Raw genomic sequence first — 21,188 nt, forward strand, 5'->3', positions numbered from 1 at the left:
ACTCCAAGTAGCATGAGGAAAATTGTATTATGTTCCAAGAAGCCACTGAAGAGATTCTACCAAACAGAATGAAGTCTGATGTTTAGTTCAGTAGGAGGAAACACATATAAATCATCACCCACACAGAGGCATATACAATCATACCTAAAAACAAAACCAAACTAGTTACCTGACAACATGTGATAAATAGGGGTAGCTATGTTAATGTCCTGGAGATGTTTTAGTGTCTCTGTGTGAAAAAGGCGAAGAGTAGACCCAGATGTAAAGGCAATCCAGATGCCAACTCCAGCAACTGCCATATGGGAGATCACCATTCCCTCCTCTTGATGTGCCTCTAGATGGTTCTGATAAAATAAAAGTGACAAGAAGATAAAAAATGAAAAAATACATTTAATGCTTATACAACCACATCTTATGGAACTTCTTGAAGCAGAAATTTCATTTTATATTTTTTCTTTCCTAAGAAATTGGTCTCTTGCAAATATATAACTCTAGGATTTTAAGAAGTATGATTTATTGATATGCAATACAAAGCACATAGCTACATTTTCAAGGGATTTTACAGGTACCTTCCAAATCAATACTATCAAATAGTCAGTCTCAAGGTCTTACACTTTAATGAGAACAACATGCAAATTAACTATGCAGACACAAGATATATATAGAATAAATTGGAGATATTCTTAGAGGTATGGCAGGATTCTTGTGGAGACCTGAAAGAAACCAGAGAAGCCAGGAGGTGGAAATGAGAAGGAAGAGAATTCCAAGCATGAAGGATTAGTCAATGAAAATGTTTGGAGTTAGGAGATGGAGTATCTTGTGTGGGGAATAGTAAGCAGTCCTCTGTCTCTGGATTATAGTGTGTGTGAGGGAGTAAAATATAAAAAGGTAAGAATGTTATGAAGGACTTATAATACAAACAGAATTTTATATTGTCTTTTGTAAATAAAAGGAAAAAACACTGAAGGTTACTGATTAAGGGAGATGGATGAGGTCAGGACTTTACCACTAAAAACAGTTTTGCATCTATTAGAAAATTAGATACCAAAAGTTCAATATAATCAAGTTATTGGTCTTATTTCTTATTTCCAAAAGTTGAAGGCACTTAATAGAATTAAAAATTGCTTCACAACCATAGCAGCACTCTCATTTCTTCAAAAATTTATCCTTGGAGCTTTTACAGCTCACAGAAATCATTCTGGAAGATGGAGAAAGAGAAAGAAAATCCCAAATTCCAAATTCCAAAGGAAGCTGGTAGCTGCAGCCATTATCTGAGCTGATCTGTAGGCTAGCTAAGGCAAGGAAAGAAGGGAAGATGGGAGGCACAGAGGGTCAGAAAAGAAGTCATTTGAGAAGCATTAAAAAAAATAGCAGTTCCTATATTTAGCATTCTATGTTTATAGACTTTACAGCTATCTTCTGAATTATAGCAACCTTCTAAGGTGAGTAGAATAGAAATTATTCCTGGTTTACAGATAAGGATACTGAGACTAAGAAAGCTTAGCTAAATTCCTTAAAAGTTCAGTGGGATCTAATAAGTGGTATAACTGGGACTCAAAATTCAAGTTATTTATTCTAAAATCCTAGACTTCAATTGAACTGTCACTTATGACTGTCAAAGAGAGTCAGTTCAGTTCCTCCTCTGACTCTCTTCGACAGTCATAGGTCACAAGCATTTACTAGTATACAGCTTCCTTATATTTTCAGCATCTGAACCCTTCCATCCATCCCCCCAACAAAATAACTTTCAAAAAATTACAAGATAGAGTCAAAATTCTTTAGCTTGGTGTTCAAAACTTTACTTAAAATGTCATGTTTTCCCACACCTTACCACTTGCCTACAGGAACCTTAATTTCAGTTAAACTTGTCTTCTCATTGCTTCCACAATATACATTCTCACCTCTTTATCTTTGTCCATACTGTTGACCATTCCTAAAATAATGAGATCAATAAAAAAGTGAAGAGGCCTGTTTTCTGAATGAATAAATTCTATTAGCTTAAGGTTCCTCCTCCATCATGACCCAGAGATAGCGTGTTACAAATGGAATAGGGAAGTAATTTGGCATCTGTGCTTGAATTCTGGCTCTGTACTTACAAAATTTTTGATCTAGAACAATTCATTTATGTTCTGGGTCTCAATTTCCATATCTATAGTATGAAGGATTTGAATTAGCTGACCTCTAAGCTCACTTTCAGTTCTGTATGCATGATGCTATATACAAAAGATCTGAAGGTGTTAGTGGATTGCAAGCTCACAATAAATCAAAAGAATGACCTGAGAAGAAATGAAAATATTACTTAGACTTTTACCTTGGCTTCTTCTTTATCTCAGTCCTTGGAGAGTTCCAAACAAAAAGGACAGGAACTGGAAGCTCTCTCCAAGTACTGGAACCAATTGGGTTCACAAGTGCATAGATTGTTTTTTTGAGATGAAAGAAATCTCAAAGGTCATCAAATGCCTTCATTTTACAGTTCATAGAATTCATCTGAGTCCAAAGATTAAATGACTTTACCAAGGATCACAAAGGCACACAAAATACACCAGTTATTGAATTCCACTCTATCAAACTGCCTCTTTGTCACAGGAGCATGGTGAGGGAGAGATTTATACTAGGTCTTCAAGGAAAGATGAAATCTAAGCAAGTAGAGGATAGGGATCTTATTTCAGGCAAAGGGAATAGCATGGACAAAAGCATTGGAGGTGAGAATATGTACTCAGGAAGCAGATCAATTTGATTGAATGGAAGGTTCCTTGAATTATAGTAGTTAGAAATAAGGTATGAAGAAACAAAATCATTTGGATGGCTTTGAATGCTAGGCTAGGAACCCAGTTCCTGTGTCTCCAAATCCAGTGGGTTTTATCCTATGTAAAATGCTATCTTTCTAGTCATTTCCTCCACGTCTATCTTTGAAATTACCTTTTTTTTGTGTGCCCCAGTATAGGATATTAAATAATTGTTATTAAATTTTTATCTGATTTGACTCTTCATTATATCCTATCATTGGTCAGTCAGCTAGTATTTATTAATGCTAATTAATGATTTGATTGTTGAAATCTTTTTAAATTTTCTTTCATCCACTGTTCCCAGTTTTTTGTCTTCTCCAAATATATGTCACTGATAAAAAAAAAAGGTTAATTAATGCAAGGTCAAGGACAGATCCCAGGAATACTCCATGATATACCTCTTTCCACATTGACACCAACTTTGGATCCAGTCTTTCAACTAAACACACCTAATCATTCTATTAACTGAACTATACAATTTAAAATGGGGGAAAAAAACCAAATTGAATCATTTTATGACTATACCGAGGTGATTCATCTAGATAATCTCTCCTCACCTCTGTCTCACAGAATATACAGCTTCCTTTAAAGCAGTGCCCCAGTACTTCTTCATCTCATCTCGTCTCTCCAAAATTATCTAGTTGTAAAAAATTTATATTTATTTCTATATATGTGTCTGCTCCCTGCCCCAGCATATATCTCAAAAAGAATCTACATCAAGTAGAATGTAAATTCCTTGAGTACAGGTGTTGTTTAATTTTCATCTTTGTATCCTTCATGCTTAGCCCAATGCTTTTGACAAACAGCAGGACATAAATAAATATTTTCTAAATTGAACAGAATTAATTATAATAATATTACTACTAACTGACATTTATATAACACTTAAAAGTTTTCAAAGTACTTTACATATCTTATTTCATTTTGAGCCTGACACCAGTCCTTTGAGGTTGAGTTCTAATGATTATTATCCTCACTTTTCAGTTAAGGAAACTGTGGCTTATAGAATTTTTATAATTTGAACATGTTCACATAGTTAATTATTAGAGTAAGAATTTGAACCCAGATATTCCAGAATCTGGTCATTTGCTCATGTAAATAAAAATATAAGTTCATAAAAACCCATGATTGTGTTTAACAATCTTGTGTTTTTAAACTTGAAAAACTTTGTTTTACATTATGTAAACTTTATCATATTTGCATCATTTCCTGAAGAAACTAGGTGCTAAAATGCAAATTTCATATGCTTAGTCAGTGAAAACAAGTGAATGATCACATTCATGACTGCAAGGAATTCCTTAATCACAGGCTTTTGTTCTTATTTATAGAGTAGTTCGTGCCTACTAAATGACTCACACAATGCATTAAAAAAACATATTTTAGAAAAATTTAATTCTATCTTGATTATTGAAGACAAGTGTACTCAAGGCTGATATGGCAAAAAAAAAACAACTGGTTCTAAAGGTAGAAGAAACTGAGGTCAGGTTTCAGCTCTGACACTTAATTTTTTTGTTACCTTTGCTAAATAATTTCCCCTTTCTGGGACTCAGTTTTCTCATCTGTAAAATACACAGGTTATTCCTTAGGTGATAAATCGTTCAAGGATATAACTGAGTACTTTTCTAAGAAAAAAAGTTTAAAGTTATTAATAGCCATAGGAAAAAAAATGTTCCAAATCACTAATGAAAGCAGCCCTGAGAGTTTATCTCACACCCATCAGATTGACCAACCTGACAAAAAAGGAAAATGATAAACACTCAAGGACTGTGGGGAAAATAGGCCCATTAATGTACAGTAGGTGGACCAGTCATTCTGAAGAACAATATGGAACTTTATTCCCAGATTTACTAAACTGTGTACATTCTTTAACCTAAGGATATCTGTACTAGGTCCATACATCAAAGATAACAAAGAAGGAAAAAATCCATTCATACAAAAATATTAGAGTATTCTCTTTATAGTGGCAAAGTACTGAAAGTAAGGGAGTGTCCTTAATTTGGAAACAGTTGTACAAATTATGAATAAATGAATGTGCCTTCTGAAATAACATAAGGAATGAAGAGAAACCTGGGAAATTTTGAATGAACTGATACAGATTGGAGTAATAAGACAAGGAAAACAATCTAAACAATAAAAATAATGTGGTAAAGCAAATGTTGGTAAAGACATTGTTTTTTTTGATGAACAAAAATCCCTGCCTTGTAGTCAAGAAGACTTGAGTTCAAATGTGTCCTCAGACTCTTGGCACATACTATCTGTTTCACTCTGGATGAATCATTTAAACCCAATTGCCTTTTTAAAAAAAATAATGATGATGATGATGATGATGATGATGATGAAAAAAATCTATTTTCTCCCCTTTTCCCGCCCATTCTAACTGAATTTAAGTCTTTTAAAATTCTGTATAGTTAAGCAAAATGAATTCCCAATTTTTCCATGTCTAAAAAGTCTTTACCTCAATCATCACCCTGATTAATACCTATACAAAAAGTATATGTCTCAATTTTCACAACTCTGTAAGGAAGTAGGAAGCATTCTTCTTAACCACCACTTTGGAATTGTCAGTCAAAATGTGTTGATCAGAGGCCTTAAATTTTTAAAGCTATTTGTCTTTATGATGTATTAATTCATTATATCAATTGTTCTGGTTCTTCTCATTTAGTCTGAATCAGTTCTTACAAGTCTTCCTAAATTTCTCTTTGAAAGGCTTAAGAAATCAGATCAATGAAATGACCAGTCACAAAATTAGAGAACTAATAATGAATAAGGTTCCTAACCAAGACTCAAGATATTGAGACATATTTTTGGATTTGACAAATGTAGGAATTTGTTTTGCTTGATTGTGTGTTTAATTATAAGGTTTTTTCCCTACCATTGGGGATGCTGTTGGGGGAAAAAATAAATGCGTGTTACTTGAAAATAATTTTAAGCAAAAAAAATATGTTGAGTTATATTCTTTTAAGTCTCTTCTAGTTCTAGATTCTAAAAGGTATCTTTGGGGCATTGAAATTACTCTTTTGAGACAATTCTCAGTAATCCTAATAACAATCTTGATCATTAGTATTCTCTCTTGGTCTTTATCTTCCTTTTTTCCTTTCTCCTAATATATTTCAGGAGCTTAGCTAACTGAACTTTCCTTTCAGATCAGTTAACAATCTACCCTGAACTGTCCTAGGGAATGTACTAAGTTTGAAAGTAGTCTCATAGTTGAACAGTTATTCTGTCAACTGCATTCTACTAAGTGGTATAATTTTCCTACACATTCCCAGGATGAAATAAAAGAATGTATGTGGGAAAAATTCTGCTAAAGATTGAAATTAATATTCATGTACATATGCACACATGCACACACAGAATGAACACATTTTAACACTTTTTTCTTTTGTAGCTTTTGAGTCAGAGCAATTAATTATTAAAATGTACTGATAAATTTGTCTTATTTAAAAATACAATAGCTAGGATATTTTAAAATGATTATTTTTGCTTTAACCATGCTGTTAAAAGTTTTATACTAGAAAAACAGTGTTAAATTTTAAACACAATGTGGATTACTAGATAAAGGATTGGCCTTCAAGACAAGAAGATATGGGTTTAAGTCCTATCCCTAACAAATACTAGCTATATGATCTGGGGGAAGTTATTATTTAATCTTTAGGTGTCTCTAGGCAATTCTTTAAGACAAAAATATACAACTGAGTTATTGATCTCTAGGGAGCTTCAAATACTGATGAAATCACAAGTCAGTTCCCTACCCACCCACAAAAAAATACAAAGACAAAAAAACTACAAAAGTAAAATAGAAAAAGTATTGCATATGTAACAAGGTACAGTGGGTTTAGTATGATAGCTAAAGTCACTTTGAACACAGGTTCCTTAAATCAGAAAACTGATGGAGAAAAGGAGATAAAGAAGAGAGAATGAGCAAAATAAACAGGGGAAAGATAGACACAGGGAGAAAAAAAATTTGGAGAGAGAACAGATTCAGGAGTCCTGGGTTCAAATTCCATTTGCAACACTTACTACTTGTGTGATTTTGGACAAATCACTTCATCCTCCCAGGTCTTTATTTTCTTATCTATGAAAGGAGAGAGTTGGACTCAAATGTTCCTTCCTATGAAGGAACTGGGAAGGTAAGAGCTGGGAAAAAAGGGAAGATTCTACACAGAACTTCCCAGGCAGAAAAAAGCATAATCCAAGAGGATTCAACTACTCCTCTTCCCAGAAAGTTAGAGGGTAGTGGTGGTGATGAAGCATGGTGGTAAAGTACTCTTGACCAGCTATCCTTCACAGCAATTAAACAAGTGTTCCATAATGGACCATAAATGAAAAAGAAAAGAAAAACTACACTTCTAGGACAAGACCAATTAGAAATGACAAACACATATCAACTCTCATCTTTTAGCATTTTGTTCTACAATCCATATGAAGGAAAGAAAGAAAATAATGAAGGAAAGAAAGAAGGAAAGATGAAGGGAGAAAGGAAGGAAGGAAGGAAGGAAGGAAGGAAGGAAGGAAGGAAGGAAGGAAGGAAGGAAGGAAGGAAGGAAGGAAGGAAGGAAGGAAGGAAGGAAGGAAGGAAGGAAGGAAGGAAAAGGAAGGGAAGGGAAGGGAAGGAGGGAGGGAGGGAGGAAGGAAGGAAGGGAAAAAAAAGAAAACATTCTTTATATTCACTTTACTTTGGAAATACCAGTACCTCTATCCTAGGCAGAATCAGAAAACAGAAAGGAAGTAATAAGTTTAAATTGAAAAGTCTTACAGTAAGCAGTTTGAGACTGAAAAATGTGTACCCTGCAGAAACAAATACTTGAACAGAATTATCAGACTCTTTTGGCATAAGCTATATAGTAACTACAAGAGACTTTGAAAGTCAATATTTATTCCATGTCTGGATTCATAACATGAAACCATAGGAATAGAAGCAATTATTTAGTTAATTTAGGGAGAAGCTTTCACCTCAAATTTCCAGGAAACTGAAGCCAACTTGTTTTTTCTTAGATTTTCCAGATAGCAGTCAAATGTTAAGGAAGATAATCTTTTAACTCCCCTACTTTAAAATCAACAAAATGTCCCTTCTGTTATTTCCATTTATCACAAATATTACCTTTCATAATGCTATCATGTAAACAGGTTATATTTTAATATTAACTTAAAATTTCACCAACCACATATTATATAAGGATAAAAATTAACCTAAGGCTATTTAGGGCTTTGAATATCAGATCTATGCTTTTGAAATTATTGATAACTTCTACCTCCCTTTCCACTCATCCCAAGTCTATTTAATTTTCTCAAACTTTCCTTTTTCCAATTCTAGCAACCCCACAGTTACTGGGCATATATCATAGAGTCTTTACAAAAGTTAAACCTGAAATAGTTTGCCACTGTTTCACCATACATTGTAAAACTGGAATTTCTCTTCAGAGGTTTCCCCAGCATAAGGGAATTTCAAGCATGATTGCAAACCCACATCCCTGTACCAAAAAATGAACTGTGGTTTCTCAAGCACAACAGGACCAACATCATGAATCCAGTAGTTCAAAAATCAAGGGACCAGGATTTAGCTATCCCTCAACATTAAAAAAAAGATATTTTAAGTAGTAAAAGATTTTAATAAAGGAAGTTCATATTTGAATACAATTTTATTACTTCCAACTTCTTAGTCAATTTTTTAAAAAATAGATTTTTAGCTTATCTAAAAGTAAATAGGGGCAGCTAGGTGGCACAGTGGATAGAACACCAGCACTGGGGTCAGGAGGAAATGAGTTCAAATCCATTCTTATACTTAATAATTACCTATCTGTGTAACCTTGGGTAAGTTATTTGACCCCATTGCTTTGCAAAAAAAAATTCCCCCCAAATTAAATAAAAATAAATGGCTGATTATAAAAGTGTTAGAATTTGGCAAAATATGACCAGAAGAAATAGCTATTTGTAAATGTCTGAGTTCCACTTAATGAAATATTATATTTTGAAATATATATACATATATTTCCCATTATTTAGATTTCAACAGAATATAATTCCTTGAGGGCAGGAATCATTTCATTTGTCCCTTAGGAATCTAGGTTCTAAAATCAGTGCTGGTATGTTCTTGGAACATAATATGAGCTTAATAAATGCTTTTTGACTAACTATATAATGATTTTTAACAGATGGTTGCTAAATAATTGTTGGCATTAAATTTTTTTAAAAACAAAGAATTTCACTTTGTCACAGGATTATTTTTGCATTGTAAAAAGAAAGCACAATCCAGGAAGATACAAAATTAATTTCTCCTAAAATGACCATACATCATTATTAGGGAGCATGATATAGGCAAAAAAACAATCAATATAAAGATGGAAGACTCATGGTAAAGGTCACTTAGTAACCAGGCATAGTCATGGGCAAGTCACATCCATTCTTGGAGCCAGAGGAAGTGAATGAGGATCAAATACTGGAACTGAAGTTATGAAGAGCTAAGTTCAATGACTGAGAAAATCACCTTATTTTTGTTTGTTCCTATTTTACCAAAATAAAAATAGGGATAAGAATTACACTTGCCTCTCAGGGCTGTTGTGAAGATCAAATGAGATAATATTTTTTAAAAAATGCTTAGCACAGTGCCCAACCCTATAGATGCCATATAAAGGCTTATTCCCTTCCCCTTCCCTTTGAGTTTCAGTTTCCTTATCTATGAAATGGGGACAGTAGTAATGGTACTACCTACCACAGAGAACCATTTGCAAAAGTTCTATAAAAACATGCTATTATTATTCCAAGAATTGCATACTAGAGCAGGTGGGATAGTGTAGAAAAGAAAAAAATTCAGCTTGAAATAAGACTTCATTGCTACCCAAAACACTAATTAATGATTATATAATAGAAGAAGAAAAAAAAGAGTAGGAGGAAGGAAAAGGGACAAGAAGCATGTTGCAAGCTATTCTTTTTTTTAGTTTTTTTTTTTTTTGCAAGGCAAATGGGGTTAAGTGGCTTGCCCAAGGCCACACAGCTAGGTAATTATTAAGTGTCTGAGACCAGATTTGAACCAAGGTACTCCTGACTCCAGGGCCAGTGCTTTATCCACTACCCACCTAGCTGCCCCCTTGCAAGCTATTCATATACTGGAGATTGTTCCTAGTAATTGTCTGACAAAGGCAAAAAGTTTGAATTTTAAAATTTCCCACCCAATACGTGAACTGCTTGCTCTCTCACTCTCTCTCTCTCTCTATTCTTCTTCTTCTTCTTCTTCTTCTTCTTCTTCTTCTTCTTCTTCTTCTTCCCTTCTTCTGTTCCCTTTTTCCTTTCTTTCTTCCTTCCTTCCTCAGATCTAGTATTTAACTGGTGTAAGGAAATTCAATATTCCTTCTACTAATGCAGATCTTTGACTTGCTGAGTTGCAAGCTGGCCTAGAGAGGTGATGATGCTAGCCCATGCTCACACAGGTAATAGGTATCAGAGGAAGGTTTTGATATGAAGTCTTGGTGACTTTAGGATAGCCCTTTAGCCACTCTCCCAAACTAAGCATGTTACGCATCTAGAATATGCAAAGCACTTTGGTAGGCACTAGTGATATATAAAGGTAATTAAGATACAGTCCTTGTTCTCATAGAAATCTTTGAAGGAGGATGTGACATTATATAAGTATTAGAGTTCAATTGTTCAGTTGGGCTTGCTTCTTCAAGACCCAATGGACTCTACTGACCAAGGGGATTTCATAGTTAAGATACTGGAGTGGTTTGCCATTTTCTTCTCCAGTGGACTAAAGCAGAGATTTGATTGACTTGTCCAGGGTCAAACAGCTAGTAAATGATTGAGGTCACATTTGAACTCAGGTCTTTCTGACTACAGAACCTGTGTTCTACCCACTGAGCCATTTAGCTGTAAACTATATACACCAAATAAAAAGAAAATAATTAACAGAGGGAAAGCACTAGAATTAAGAGAAGTTAGGAAAGACTTCAATACTTCAAAGATGTAAGATTTTATTAGTGTAGCTATATCCCTCCACTGATGTAGATCTCACATTCTCAATGCTGAAGGAGATGGATTAAACTAATTGACTACTGAAGTCCTTTCCAACTTTGAAATTCAAATTTGTGAGCTATTTCAGCTACAAACTCTATCACTCAGTTGTCAACCTGGTGATAGGTTCCTGTGAATGTGGGTAACCTCCTTAAGTCATAATTCATCCCTTAATCCAAGTTTAAGAACCAGGATCACCTTCATAATCCTAAATCCTCCTTCCTCACTTTCTTCTTTTTGGAAGGGAATGCCCAGCTCATTCTTTGAACTTTCCTACCTCCTCGCCTTGCTGTCTACTCAAAGGTAGCTCCCCCTGCTACCTTTCTTTTCCCTTTTATTTGTGGCTTTCTCTCATTAGAATATAAAGTCTTTGTGGGTAGGTCCTGCCAATGTTTGGCACAAGTGCTTAATTTATTTTTATCTATCTTTCTTTAAATTAACCAGATTCAGAACTCCAGAGTTACCAACATCTTTTCTCTCTCCTCTTACTCTACATCCAATTCATTATCAAGCCTTGTGAATTGTACTTTCTGAACACCTTGTTTCTCAAATCACCCTTTCCCCTCCTGCTTAGACCCTTATTTCCTGTCACCTGCACAATTGTGAATAGCCTATAGATAAGTCTCCCTGTATCCAGAATGCCCTCTCTCCAATCCACTCTCCACACAGCTTCAAACTGATCATATTAATCTGATCACATCACTCCAGCCCCAAATGAAGTTTCAGGAATTGCCCATTGCCTAGAGCAGGGGTAGGGAATGCCCATCTGCCATATAAGACATGTAAAATCATTTGACCTGAAGCTGCCATGACAACTATAGGCAGGACTCAAAATTCAAGAAATCTAGGAGTTTTTTAGAGGTGAATTAATTAAATGTTTGACCAAATATAGCAGACTAATTTTAAGTTGATAATTTTATATAACCTTTGAATGATATTATAAATATCATACATAAAATATAAAATCCTTTGACATTAAAAGACCTATACAATCTGGGTCACTCATCTTTCATCCTATATTCCAACCAAACTAACCTAGCTGTCAATTTCTATAAACAATAATCCATCTCCTATCTCTGAACCTTTTTATAAGCTATCCCCCAGTGTCTAGAATAATGGAGTTGCCTTCTTGTTTCCATTCACCCTAAAATTTTTTTCAGATTATTTTGCTTAATTGTTATTTATTTTAGAATCCATAGAACATAGGTCTCTTGAGGACAGGACTTGTCTCCCTTTTTATTTGTGGTCCTAAATATAGCACTATGTATGACATAGGATAGTTGCTCTATAAATACTTGTTGAGTCGGAGGAATATACTAATGAAAGAAATATCCATTACCTACATAAGAATACCACAATTAATGTGTATTGCCTACATAAAAGTACCATGATTGATATGCATTTCCTATATGAGTACCATGATTAATATACATTGTCCATTTAAGATTTTATATAGACATGATTTTGACATGGAATATATATAACAGGGATAGTAGAATTTACAAAATACAGCATAAAGGCTCACAGGAGAAAAAAAATCATTTTCAAAATGGAAGTTGAGATGATAGGGAAAGTTTTCTGGAAAAGCTAACATTGGAGCTAGGACTCAGATTAAGGCAGAGGTTAGGGGAGGGAGGGAGGGAGGGAGGGAGGGAGGGAGAGAGAGGGAGAGAGAGAGAGAGAGAGAGAGAGAGAGAGAGAGAGAGAGAGAGAGAGAGAGAATAATATGGCAAAGGAGTTACATAAACAAAGGCAGTGAGATGTGTTGGATGTGGGATGGCAAGTAGTAAGGCCAGAGTGACTGAAAAGAGTGCATTTGAAGAATATTATAAGAAAATTAAGATAGAGACAATGTCAAAGTGTAGAATCTTGAATTATAAACTGCTAAATTTAGACTTTCTTAGGTAATAACAGTTCTGATCAAGGGAATGATACATTTTAATCTGTGCATAAAGCAGCTTAATCTATCAATATCCTTAATTAGGGAAGGAAGACATAAAACTCTAATGATATCTTAAACCTCAGAATTTTGAGAAGCAGTATGTAGTTTAAATTTAAACCAGTTTTTCTCCATATATCCAGAAATTTTCTGAAATAATATAAAAAACAAGTAAAATAATCTGAGAAAAATTTTAAAGAGTTAATGAAAATGAGAAGGGAACAAGTTCAATCTCTCACTTTACAGAAAGATGAGACCCAGAAAAGGGAAGTAATTTCCCCAAAGTAATTTAGTTAAATAATAGCAAGAATACTAGGTCTTCTGACCCTAGTCTAATATTATACCACTTTTTATATACCTTTCTACTTTTCTATTAGGATGCATATATTGAATACTTTATCAATTTAGATAAAAAATCATTCACTAGATTTTAGCCTTCTTTTCAACCCATAAAGCAGTAATCTAATATTTATACCAAGAGCTTCCAAAGGAATTAGAAAAGGGGCTTAAAGGTTATGGAATAAGCTTTGCTTCTGCAATTAGTTACCTACTGGGAGAGACTCAGAGGAATGAATTTTTCTAGAAAGATTAATTGTACTGACTGAAAAAATTTTAGCCAAGTTTACATTGCATACTGGGATAGGGTATTACGTAGATTAAGGGAATTTACATATCCCTCCCCCACAAAAAAGACAAAACCAAACAACTATATATTTTCAAAAATATTTTTAAATAAATTTTAGATTTAGAAGATATCAATATATGCCTAATCAGCATGGTTGGGATGTGGGTACTCTAGACTATATCAAGTACTTTTGAAGTTCTCTCTTTCAGGCAAATGACTTTCTGATTTAATGGCTGTATGGGAAGTATCAGAAGCTGATGTCTTTCACTTTTTTTCAGGTATGTGTTCATTTGATCTATTTCATTGCATAATATAAAAATAATACATTAAAAATAAGTTACCTCTATAGCATGAGTCTCAATACTGATGATAAAAACTTGCCCACCGGATGCTGCCCATATTGTATCTTCCATCATTAGTAGACTTCTAACGGGCAGGACACCTAATTTGACTACTTTTTGAGGTTCAGAATCCCAGGATCCATCTTAAATGAAAAAAATAAAATAAAATAAAATTACTGATATAGTTTTTTCTCCTTGGGAGGCAGTTAGTGATTTAGACCATTCCAAATGTCAAAGAATCAAAACTTATTTTTAACTGACATTAGAATATGTGTGTGTTTGGTGAGTGGGGTACGGTGAGAGGAACATACTTGAGTCTTTTTGGGAAATCATAGTACTTTAAATAAAGTAACTTAGTCACACTAGAAAGACCTAGAACTAATAATAGCTAGAAATGACTTTTCCTTATCCTATTACTATATTTTATTCTGTCTTATCATACTTCATACTTAGGCTTAATTCACAATATAAAAAACATTAGCCTTAGAGAAGCTGTCCTTTCTTGTTAAATTTGTTTTCTTTTCTGCTGGATTATGAGTAATGAGTATGACCACTGAGTAATGAATTGTCTTGGTCACAAAAACTTTTGGAGACCATCTATTAACTGTCTAGAGGCAACCTTTTGGGTCTATAGAGGAAGAACTTTACTGATGAAAGCTCTTCTGGAAGATATATATATACATATATATATATATATATATATATATATGAAAAATAAATATTTTAGGTTAAAAGATTCTTCCCTATAACTTCTGCAAGCAACAAGAATAACAATAGTATCACCATGAATAATTAAAACATGACTAAATTTAATTACAAATATTTCCAAATTAAGTAGCAATTCAGTAGTAATATTCCCAAATAGAAAAATAAAATCAAAAGTATTATTATAAGATATATATATATATATATATATATATATTATAAGTTCTATTATCTATGGAATCATGACGCTTAGAGTTTGGAGGAATCTTACTAGTCCAAACATCTCATTTTACTGAGGGCTCTAGACATTGAGCATCTTGATCAAGTCATACAGCTAGTGAGTTGCACAAGCCTATGTTCTTTTGAGTCCATATCTAGTGCTTCTTCTGTCTTAAAATTAATCCACCAGTCAACAAACTAAGGTTCTAATTCATGGTCTGATTTTATATATTAGGTAGTTACCAAGTTTGTTTCTATAAGACCCATGGCTTTTAATGACAATAATGTCAATTAGGCAATAAACACTTATTCAACGAATACAATATGTTAGGCAATTCTGGAGATAAAGAAAAAAAAACAAAAGACAACTTCTGTAAAAGAGTTCACAGTCTGAGAGGCAACAAGCAAACAACTATGCATAAACAAGCTATATACAGGATAAATTGGAAAGTCAATGGAGAGAAAGCACTAGAATTAAGAGATTTTAGAAGGTGGGATTTAACTAGGAAACAAGGAAAGAATGGGAGACAAGAAGGGTTTGTTGTCTAGAGATGGAGTGTCTTATGTAAGGAATAGCAAGGAGGTCACTGTTATTGGATCACTGAGTATGTGAGGGTTGATATTAGGTCAAAGAAGACTGGAAGGGTGGTAGGATGGGTGCAGGTTATAAAAATGCTTTGAAGACCAAATCAAAAATTTTATGTTTAATTCTAAAGATGATAGGGAGTCACTGAAGTTTACTGAGTAGAGGAATGGAGGGAAGGGGGAGTGTGTGTGTGAGGGAAATGATGAATTGCTAAAACCTGTGATTTTGAAAGATCATTTTGGCAGCTAAGTGAAGGATGGACTTATGGTATTCTATGCCTTAGATCTCTACAATTCAACCTTCATGAAAATTCATATCTTTTATGTCAGCATACTATAGCAAATGGTTTTATGAGCTAGGAAAAATAGTAACAAAATTCATCTGGAGCAACAAAAGGGCAAGAATAGCAAGGGAACTGATGGGAAAAAAATGGAAAGGAAGGTGGCCTACCTCTACCAGATCTAAAACTATACCATAAAGCAGCAGTCATCAAAACTGCCTGGTACTGGTTAAGAAATAGAGTAATGGATCTGTGGATTAGTATAGGTTCAAAAGGAACCAGTAAAGAGTACAGCAATCTAGAGTTTAACAAACCCAAAGACATCAGCTTCTGGGATAAGAACTCACTATCTGACAAAAATTGTTGGGAAAACTGGAAAATAGTAAAAAAAACTAGGCATAAATCCACATCTCACAACGCATACCAAAATAAAGTTAAAATGGGTATAGGATTTAGACATAAAGGGCTTCACCATAGATAAATTAATAGACAAGAAATACTCTATCAGATCTATGGAAGAGGACAAATTTATGACCAAATAAAAGTGTACATTATGAGCTGCAAAATGAATTTTTTGACTACATTAAACTAAAAATGTTTTGCACTAATAAAATCAATGCCAAAATTAGAAGGAAAGCAGAAAGCTGGGAAACAATCTTCACAACTAGGAATTCTGAAAAAGGTCTCATTTCTAAAATATAGAGAGAACTGCATCAAATTTATAAGGTTACAAGTCACTTCCCAATTGATAAATGGTCAAAGGATATGAATAGACAGTTTTCAAATGAAGAAATTAAAGTTATATATAAACATATGGAAAAAATGATCCTAATCATTATTGATTGGAAAAATGCAAATTAAAACAGCTATGAGGTATCGCCTCAAACCTAGCAGATTAACCAAGATGAGAACAAAGGGAAAATGATCAGTGTTGGAGAGCTGTGGGAGGATTGGGACATTGATGCATTTACTGGTAGAATTGTGAATGGATCCAACCTTTCTGAAGTGCAATATGGAACTATGCCTAAAGAGCAATAAAGCTGTTCATACCCTTTGACCCAGAAATTCCAATTGTCTAGAAGAAATTATAAAAAGGGGGGGGGATTTCTACATATTCCTAAATATTCTTAACAGCTTTTTGTTGTGGCCAAGAACTGGAAACTGAGGGGATGCCCATCAATTGGGGAATGTCTAAAGAAGTTATGGAACATGAATACTATGGAATACTGTTTTATAAGAAACCATAAATAGTTGGACCCTAGAGAAGCATGGAATGATTTACAGGATCTGATACTAAGCGGAGTAGAAACAAGACAATAATGTACATATTAACAACAATATTGTGAGATAATTATCCTTGATGAAAGCAGCTCCTCTCAGGAGTTAAGAGAGCTAGGACAATTGTTTTAGACCTGCTATGGACAATGCTATCCCCATCCAGAGGAAGAAAAACAAAACAAAACAAAACACACACACACACACACACACACACACACCCCCTTCAGAATCTGATGAACATTTTACAAAAATGATGTTTTATGTATCTCTTTCCCTTAATCCTAATTCCTCATACCAAAAGTGACTAATCTGTAAACATTTATCAAAAATATGTATGTACAAAGCTAGCCTGACTGTTTGCCACTGAGGAGAGAGGAATAGGAAGGGATGGTAGAAATTTTGTAACTTAAAAATATAGATATACATATGGATGAAAATAAATTAATTAATCTTTTTTAAAAAAGCAAATGGTTGGGGCAGCTAGGTGGCACAGTAGATATAGTACTGGTCCTGGAGTCAGGAGTACCTGAGTTCAAATCTGACCTCAGACAATAATTACCTAGCTATATGGCCTTGGGCAAGCCACTTAACCCCATTTGTCTTACAAAAACCTAAAAAAAAAAGCAAATGATTTTTATTAGGGGGTAGCATGTAAGACTGGGGGGGGGCAGGAATTGTAATCAGAAAACCTGGGCTAGAATTCTAAGCCTGGAATTTAGTAGTCATGTGACCAGTTAGGCAATCTTCATCCCTCTCAATCTATTTTATCACTAGTAAAATATGAATAAATGTATACATTTAAGGGCTTTGTAAGCTCCAACGTGCTAGGCAGATCTATAATTTATTATCATTGCTAACAGAAACAATATTATCTACTTCTTTTCAGATTGTTTTGCATCTCTACTTCTTTTCAGATTGTTTTGCATCATTTGCCAATGTTTTTCAAAATATTATTGGTCAATTCTCTGGAACAAGGAACTCCAGATTAAATGAATCATAGCAGTCTATTTTTTTAAGTTGGAATTTTATTCCTAATAATCAAACTTTGAGTTGGGGCAGGGATTAACATTTACTCTTAATTCTGGCTATAAAAATATAGTGTTATTGTTTTAGACCACAAGCAAATAAATGATCGGAGACGTTTCATAATTCAATTGAACTCCACAAACATTTTTAAGCCCCCACTATAGTTGAAAGGCAGAGAAAACTGGCTTTAATTATTTCTTGGGAGAACTTTTCTTTTCACTTTGGTTCATGGTTATTCAATATAGTATTGTCATTTGACAAAATCACAGAAAAAAGTCAGAGATAGAGGAATCTTTGCAATTGCTTATTCCAACTCTTATTTCATAGAAAAGAAAACTCAGGCTTAGAGGAATGAAAAGGACTTGCCCAAGTCACATGGTTAGTAACTGCCTAAACTAGGATTAGAAGCTACATATTTTGAATCTTACCCCATTATTTCTCTGACTCCAGTAATTCCCACTACACTATATTTTTATTTTTTTAAGATGTTCAAATTATGGCATGAAGTTGAAGGGGTGGTATATTGAATTAATATATCAACACATGTGTAGTCTCTCTATCTCTGTTTTTTTGTCTCTCTCATCTATCTGAAGTGGAAGTCCAAGATATCTTGATCAAGATTGTATGTATGTATGTATATAGTCTAAATTGATGGACTGATTCTAAAAATTTTCAAAAGTTACTGAGTAACATGCTAAAGCAGCCTAGTAATATGTATTTATATACATATATTTATGTATATATATGCTCTTATAGACATAAATTAACATATATACATATACCCAACATAATATACATATATTATACATATATATATATAAATCTCTATCTTGAACTAATACTGAAGATAGACACATAAATTAAACCTAGAACTGAATAGGAGATCAAATTGTTTTGCAATTAGAATATTTTGTCCTACTTTCACGCTACTCTTCTTAATGTATTCTACAATCTGTTCTAACTTGCCTACTTGCCATGCCCTGGTCTTGCCTGGCACTGCTCCACCTAATCTCACCCACATTTAAACTATAGTTATTGTCTCCAAGAGTAATAAAGCACAAGACCCTGAATTACAAACATGAGACAGGAGGAATTACTTTACATTTATCTAAAGAAAGGCTACATTTTAGACAGATTTCTATGTATACTACTATGGTAAATATTCTTGGCCTCTCAATATCTTGATGATCTTGATGTTGGTAATCTAAAAGTCTTGACTTTATAGATCTTAAATTGAGCTAATCAAGTAACCTGAAGTCCCTCCAGGCTCTAAAATTCCAGGAGCTGATGATTTTTTACATTTTGATACTTCAAAAGACCTGTAATTTCATTTGTATGGGCAGTTCACTCACTAACAGCTCTTTGTGCTCCCTCCATGCTTCAGGGGACATCTGGATGACTTGATTCTGATGATGTGATACTCTGAAATTGGACAGGTGGACTCACAGATAATATTATATACTTCTAGGGTTGGTACTCAAAACTTTTTGACTCTGGTAAAAGATGTCAGGTCTTGCCCTTCACCAACAAACATCTTTAAGAATTAACAAACACTTCCACTCCAAAATAAAAGTGAAGTACTTGTATGCCTACAATAACTGTTCCTCAGCCTCCACAAAAACAAAAACAAAACATGCATAGCTTTGACTTGATCATTTCAATGTATGTACTATAAGGAATTTGCTAACTTTATCTTCTGTTTATATCAGAGAACATTTGGTAGATCTTTTTTAGAGCTTGAAGGGAAAATTTCATGAGTTTTCACTCAGTGTGGTTTTGAAAGACTTTCTCGGGAAACACAACCTTTGGCAGTCTGACTTTCACAGATTTTTTTTCCTTAGTTCCTGCCAAAAGAATTTAGCCTTTTCCTTTCTTCTTTGTGCAGCACTGATGATACCCTATGGTGACAGCACCCCTAGGACTCATTTATTGGTTTTTTTTCCTCCACCAATGACAACTATGTGGAGCTAGCAGAAACACCACAGTTAATGATTTGGTCTGGGCATCTGCCTAGATTTGGTGGAGAACTTGAGAATATTTTCCCTGGAGGTGTACTCAATGCCATATTTCACACTGCTATTGTGTAGGTGGGACCTGCAGGGGACTTATAGATGGAATCCAAACCAAAGATTAATTGTATGTTAGATGACACTGGTACAAATCTGACCTTTTTGCAGCAGTTTTGACTCTGGCTTGAAGATGACATTGCACTTTAGGAAGGAAAAGTTTCAATTTGTTTGAGAGCAGTGTTATTTTCCCCAAATGAGAGAACTAAATCAATTTTCAATTTTCTACCCAGAGGGAACTTTGTTGTGTTCAGAGCTCAATAAAATGACATTTTGTCTCTAAGTAATGGTGTTATCATTTATATTTTAGTACTTGAAAAACAAAATAGATACTCAAAAAAAAAAAAAAAAACCTTGAGCCTGATTTCCAGTGCACTGGATTGAGAAGAGTATGTTAGAGCAGGGGTCAGCTAGGTGGCACGATGAATCTGGAGTCAGGAAAATTCTTCTTGAGTTCAAATCTGACCTCAGAAATTTACTCCTGTTTGCCTCAGTTTCCTCATCTGTAAAATAAGCTAAAGGAGTGGCAAAGAACTCCAGTATCTTTGTCAAAAAAAACCCAAATGGAGTCTTGAAGTCTTGGACATGATTAAAATGACTTAGCAACAACAAATATTGTAGAAGATAGCACATTATGAATAGAGAGCAGCCCTAGGAATCAGTAAGACCAATCCTAACTTTGATCATATAGTCTACGTGAAGTTAGACAAGTCACTTAAGCTTTTATTGTCCTAAAGCAACTTAATTTGATTCTCAGTTCTAGAATAGATGATTAGTTCTCTCATAGGACTAGTCTCTCCAAAACCAATGTCAAATGTAAGCTTCTTGAGGGCAGGGACTGTTTTATCTAGTATCTAACACAATAATACACTGTATAAAGAAAAACTAAGTTAAATAAGTTAAATTTGATCTACCAGGAACTGTAAATGAGGAAGCATAGATGGATTATGATATGATCCAATGGGAGGAGTACTCATTGGTAACAATGTAAATCTATTAAAGGTTAGAAAGATCAGATTGTTAGAAATTCCTGATAGTTATACAGTGAATAGAGTACTGAGTCTGGAGTCATGAAATTTTTGTTGTTTAGTCATTTCTGTCTGGTCAGACTCTTCATGATCCCAATTGGAATTTTTTGCAAAAATATTAGAGAGGTTTGCCATTTCCAACAATGGCTCATTTTACAGATGAGGAAACTGAGGCAAAAAGGGTTATGAGCAGCTAATAAGTGTCTGAACCTAGATTTGAACTCACAAGATAAGTCTTTCTGATTCCAGGTCAGTACTCTACCCCAATGGGTAAATCTGAGTTGAAATCTAACCTTGAAAACTTA

At 34.1% G+C, this 21,188-nt stretch overlaps 1 protein-coding gene across 9 annotated transcripts in view; it reads right to left on the reverse strand.

Annotated features, from left to right (window-relative positions):
* ARHGEF10 (Rho guanine nucleotide exchange factor 10) overlaps positions 1 to 21,188 on the reverse strand; it is a 276,879-nt gene that overhangs the window by 22,019 nt on the left and 233,672 nt on the right. For all 9 annotated transcript variants that reach the window (XM_074209540.1, XM_074209541.1, XM_074209539.1 and 6 more), the window contains 2 exons: positions 13,696 to 13,838; positions 170 to 344 (listed from right to left, as the gene is read on the reverse strand). In XM_074209540.1, coding sequence (XP_074065641.1) covers positions 170 to 344; positions 13,696 to 13,838 — 318 coding nt within the window. The remainder of the gene's footprint in view (positions 1 to 169; positions 345 to 13,695; positions 13,839 to 21,188) is intronic.

The sequence above is a fragment of the Macrotis lagotis genome, chromosome 1 (assembly GCF_037893015.1).
Source record: "Macrotis lagotis isolate mMagLag1 chromosome 1, bilby.v1.9.chrom.fasta, whole genome shotgun sequence".
NCBI lineage: Eukaryota > Metazoa > Chordata > Mammalia > Peramelemorphia > Peramelidae > Macrotis > Macrotis lagotis.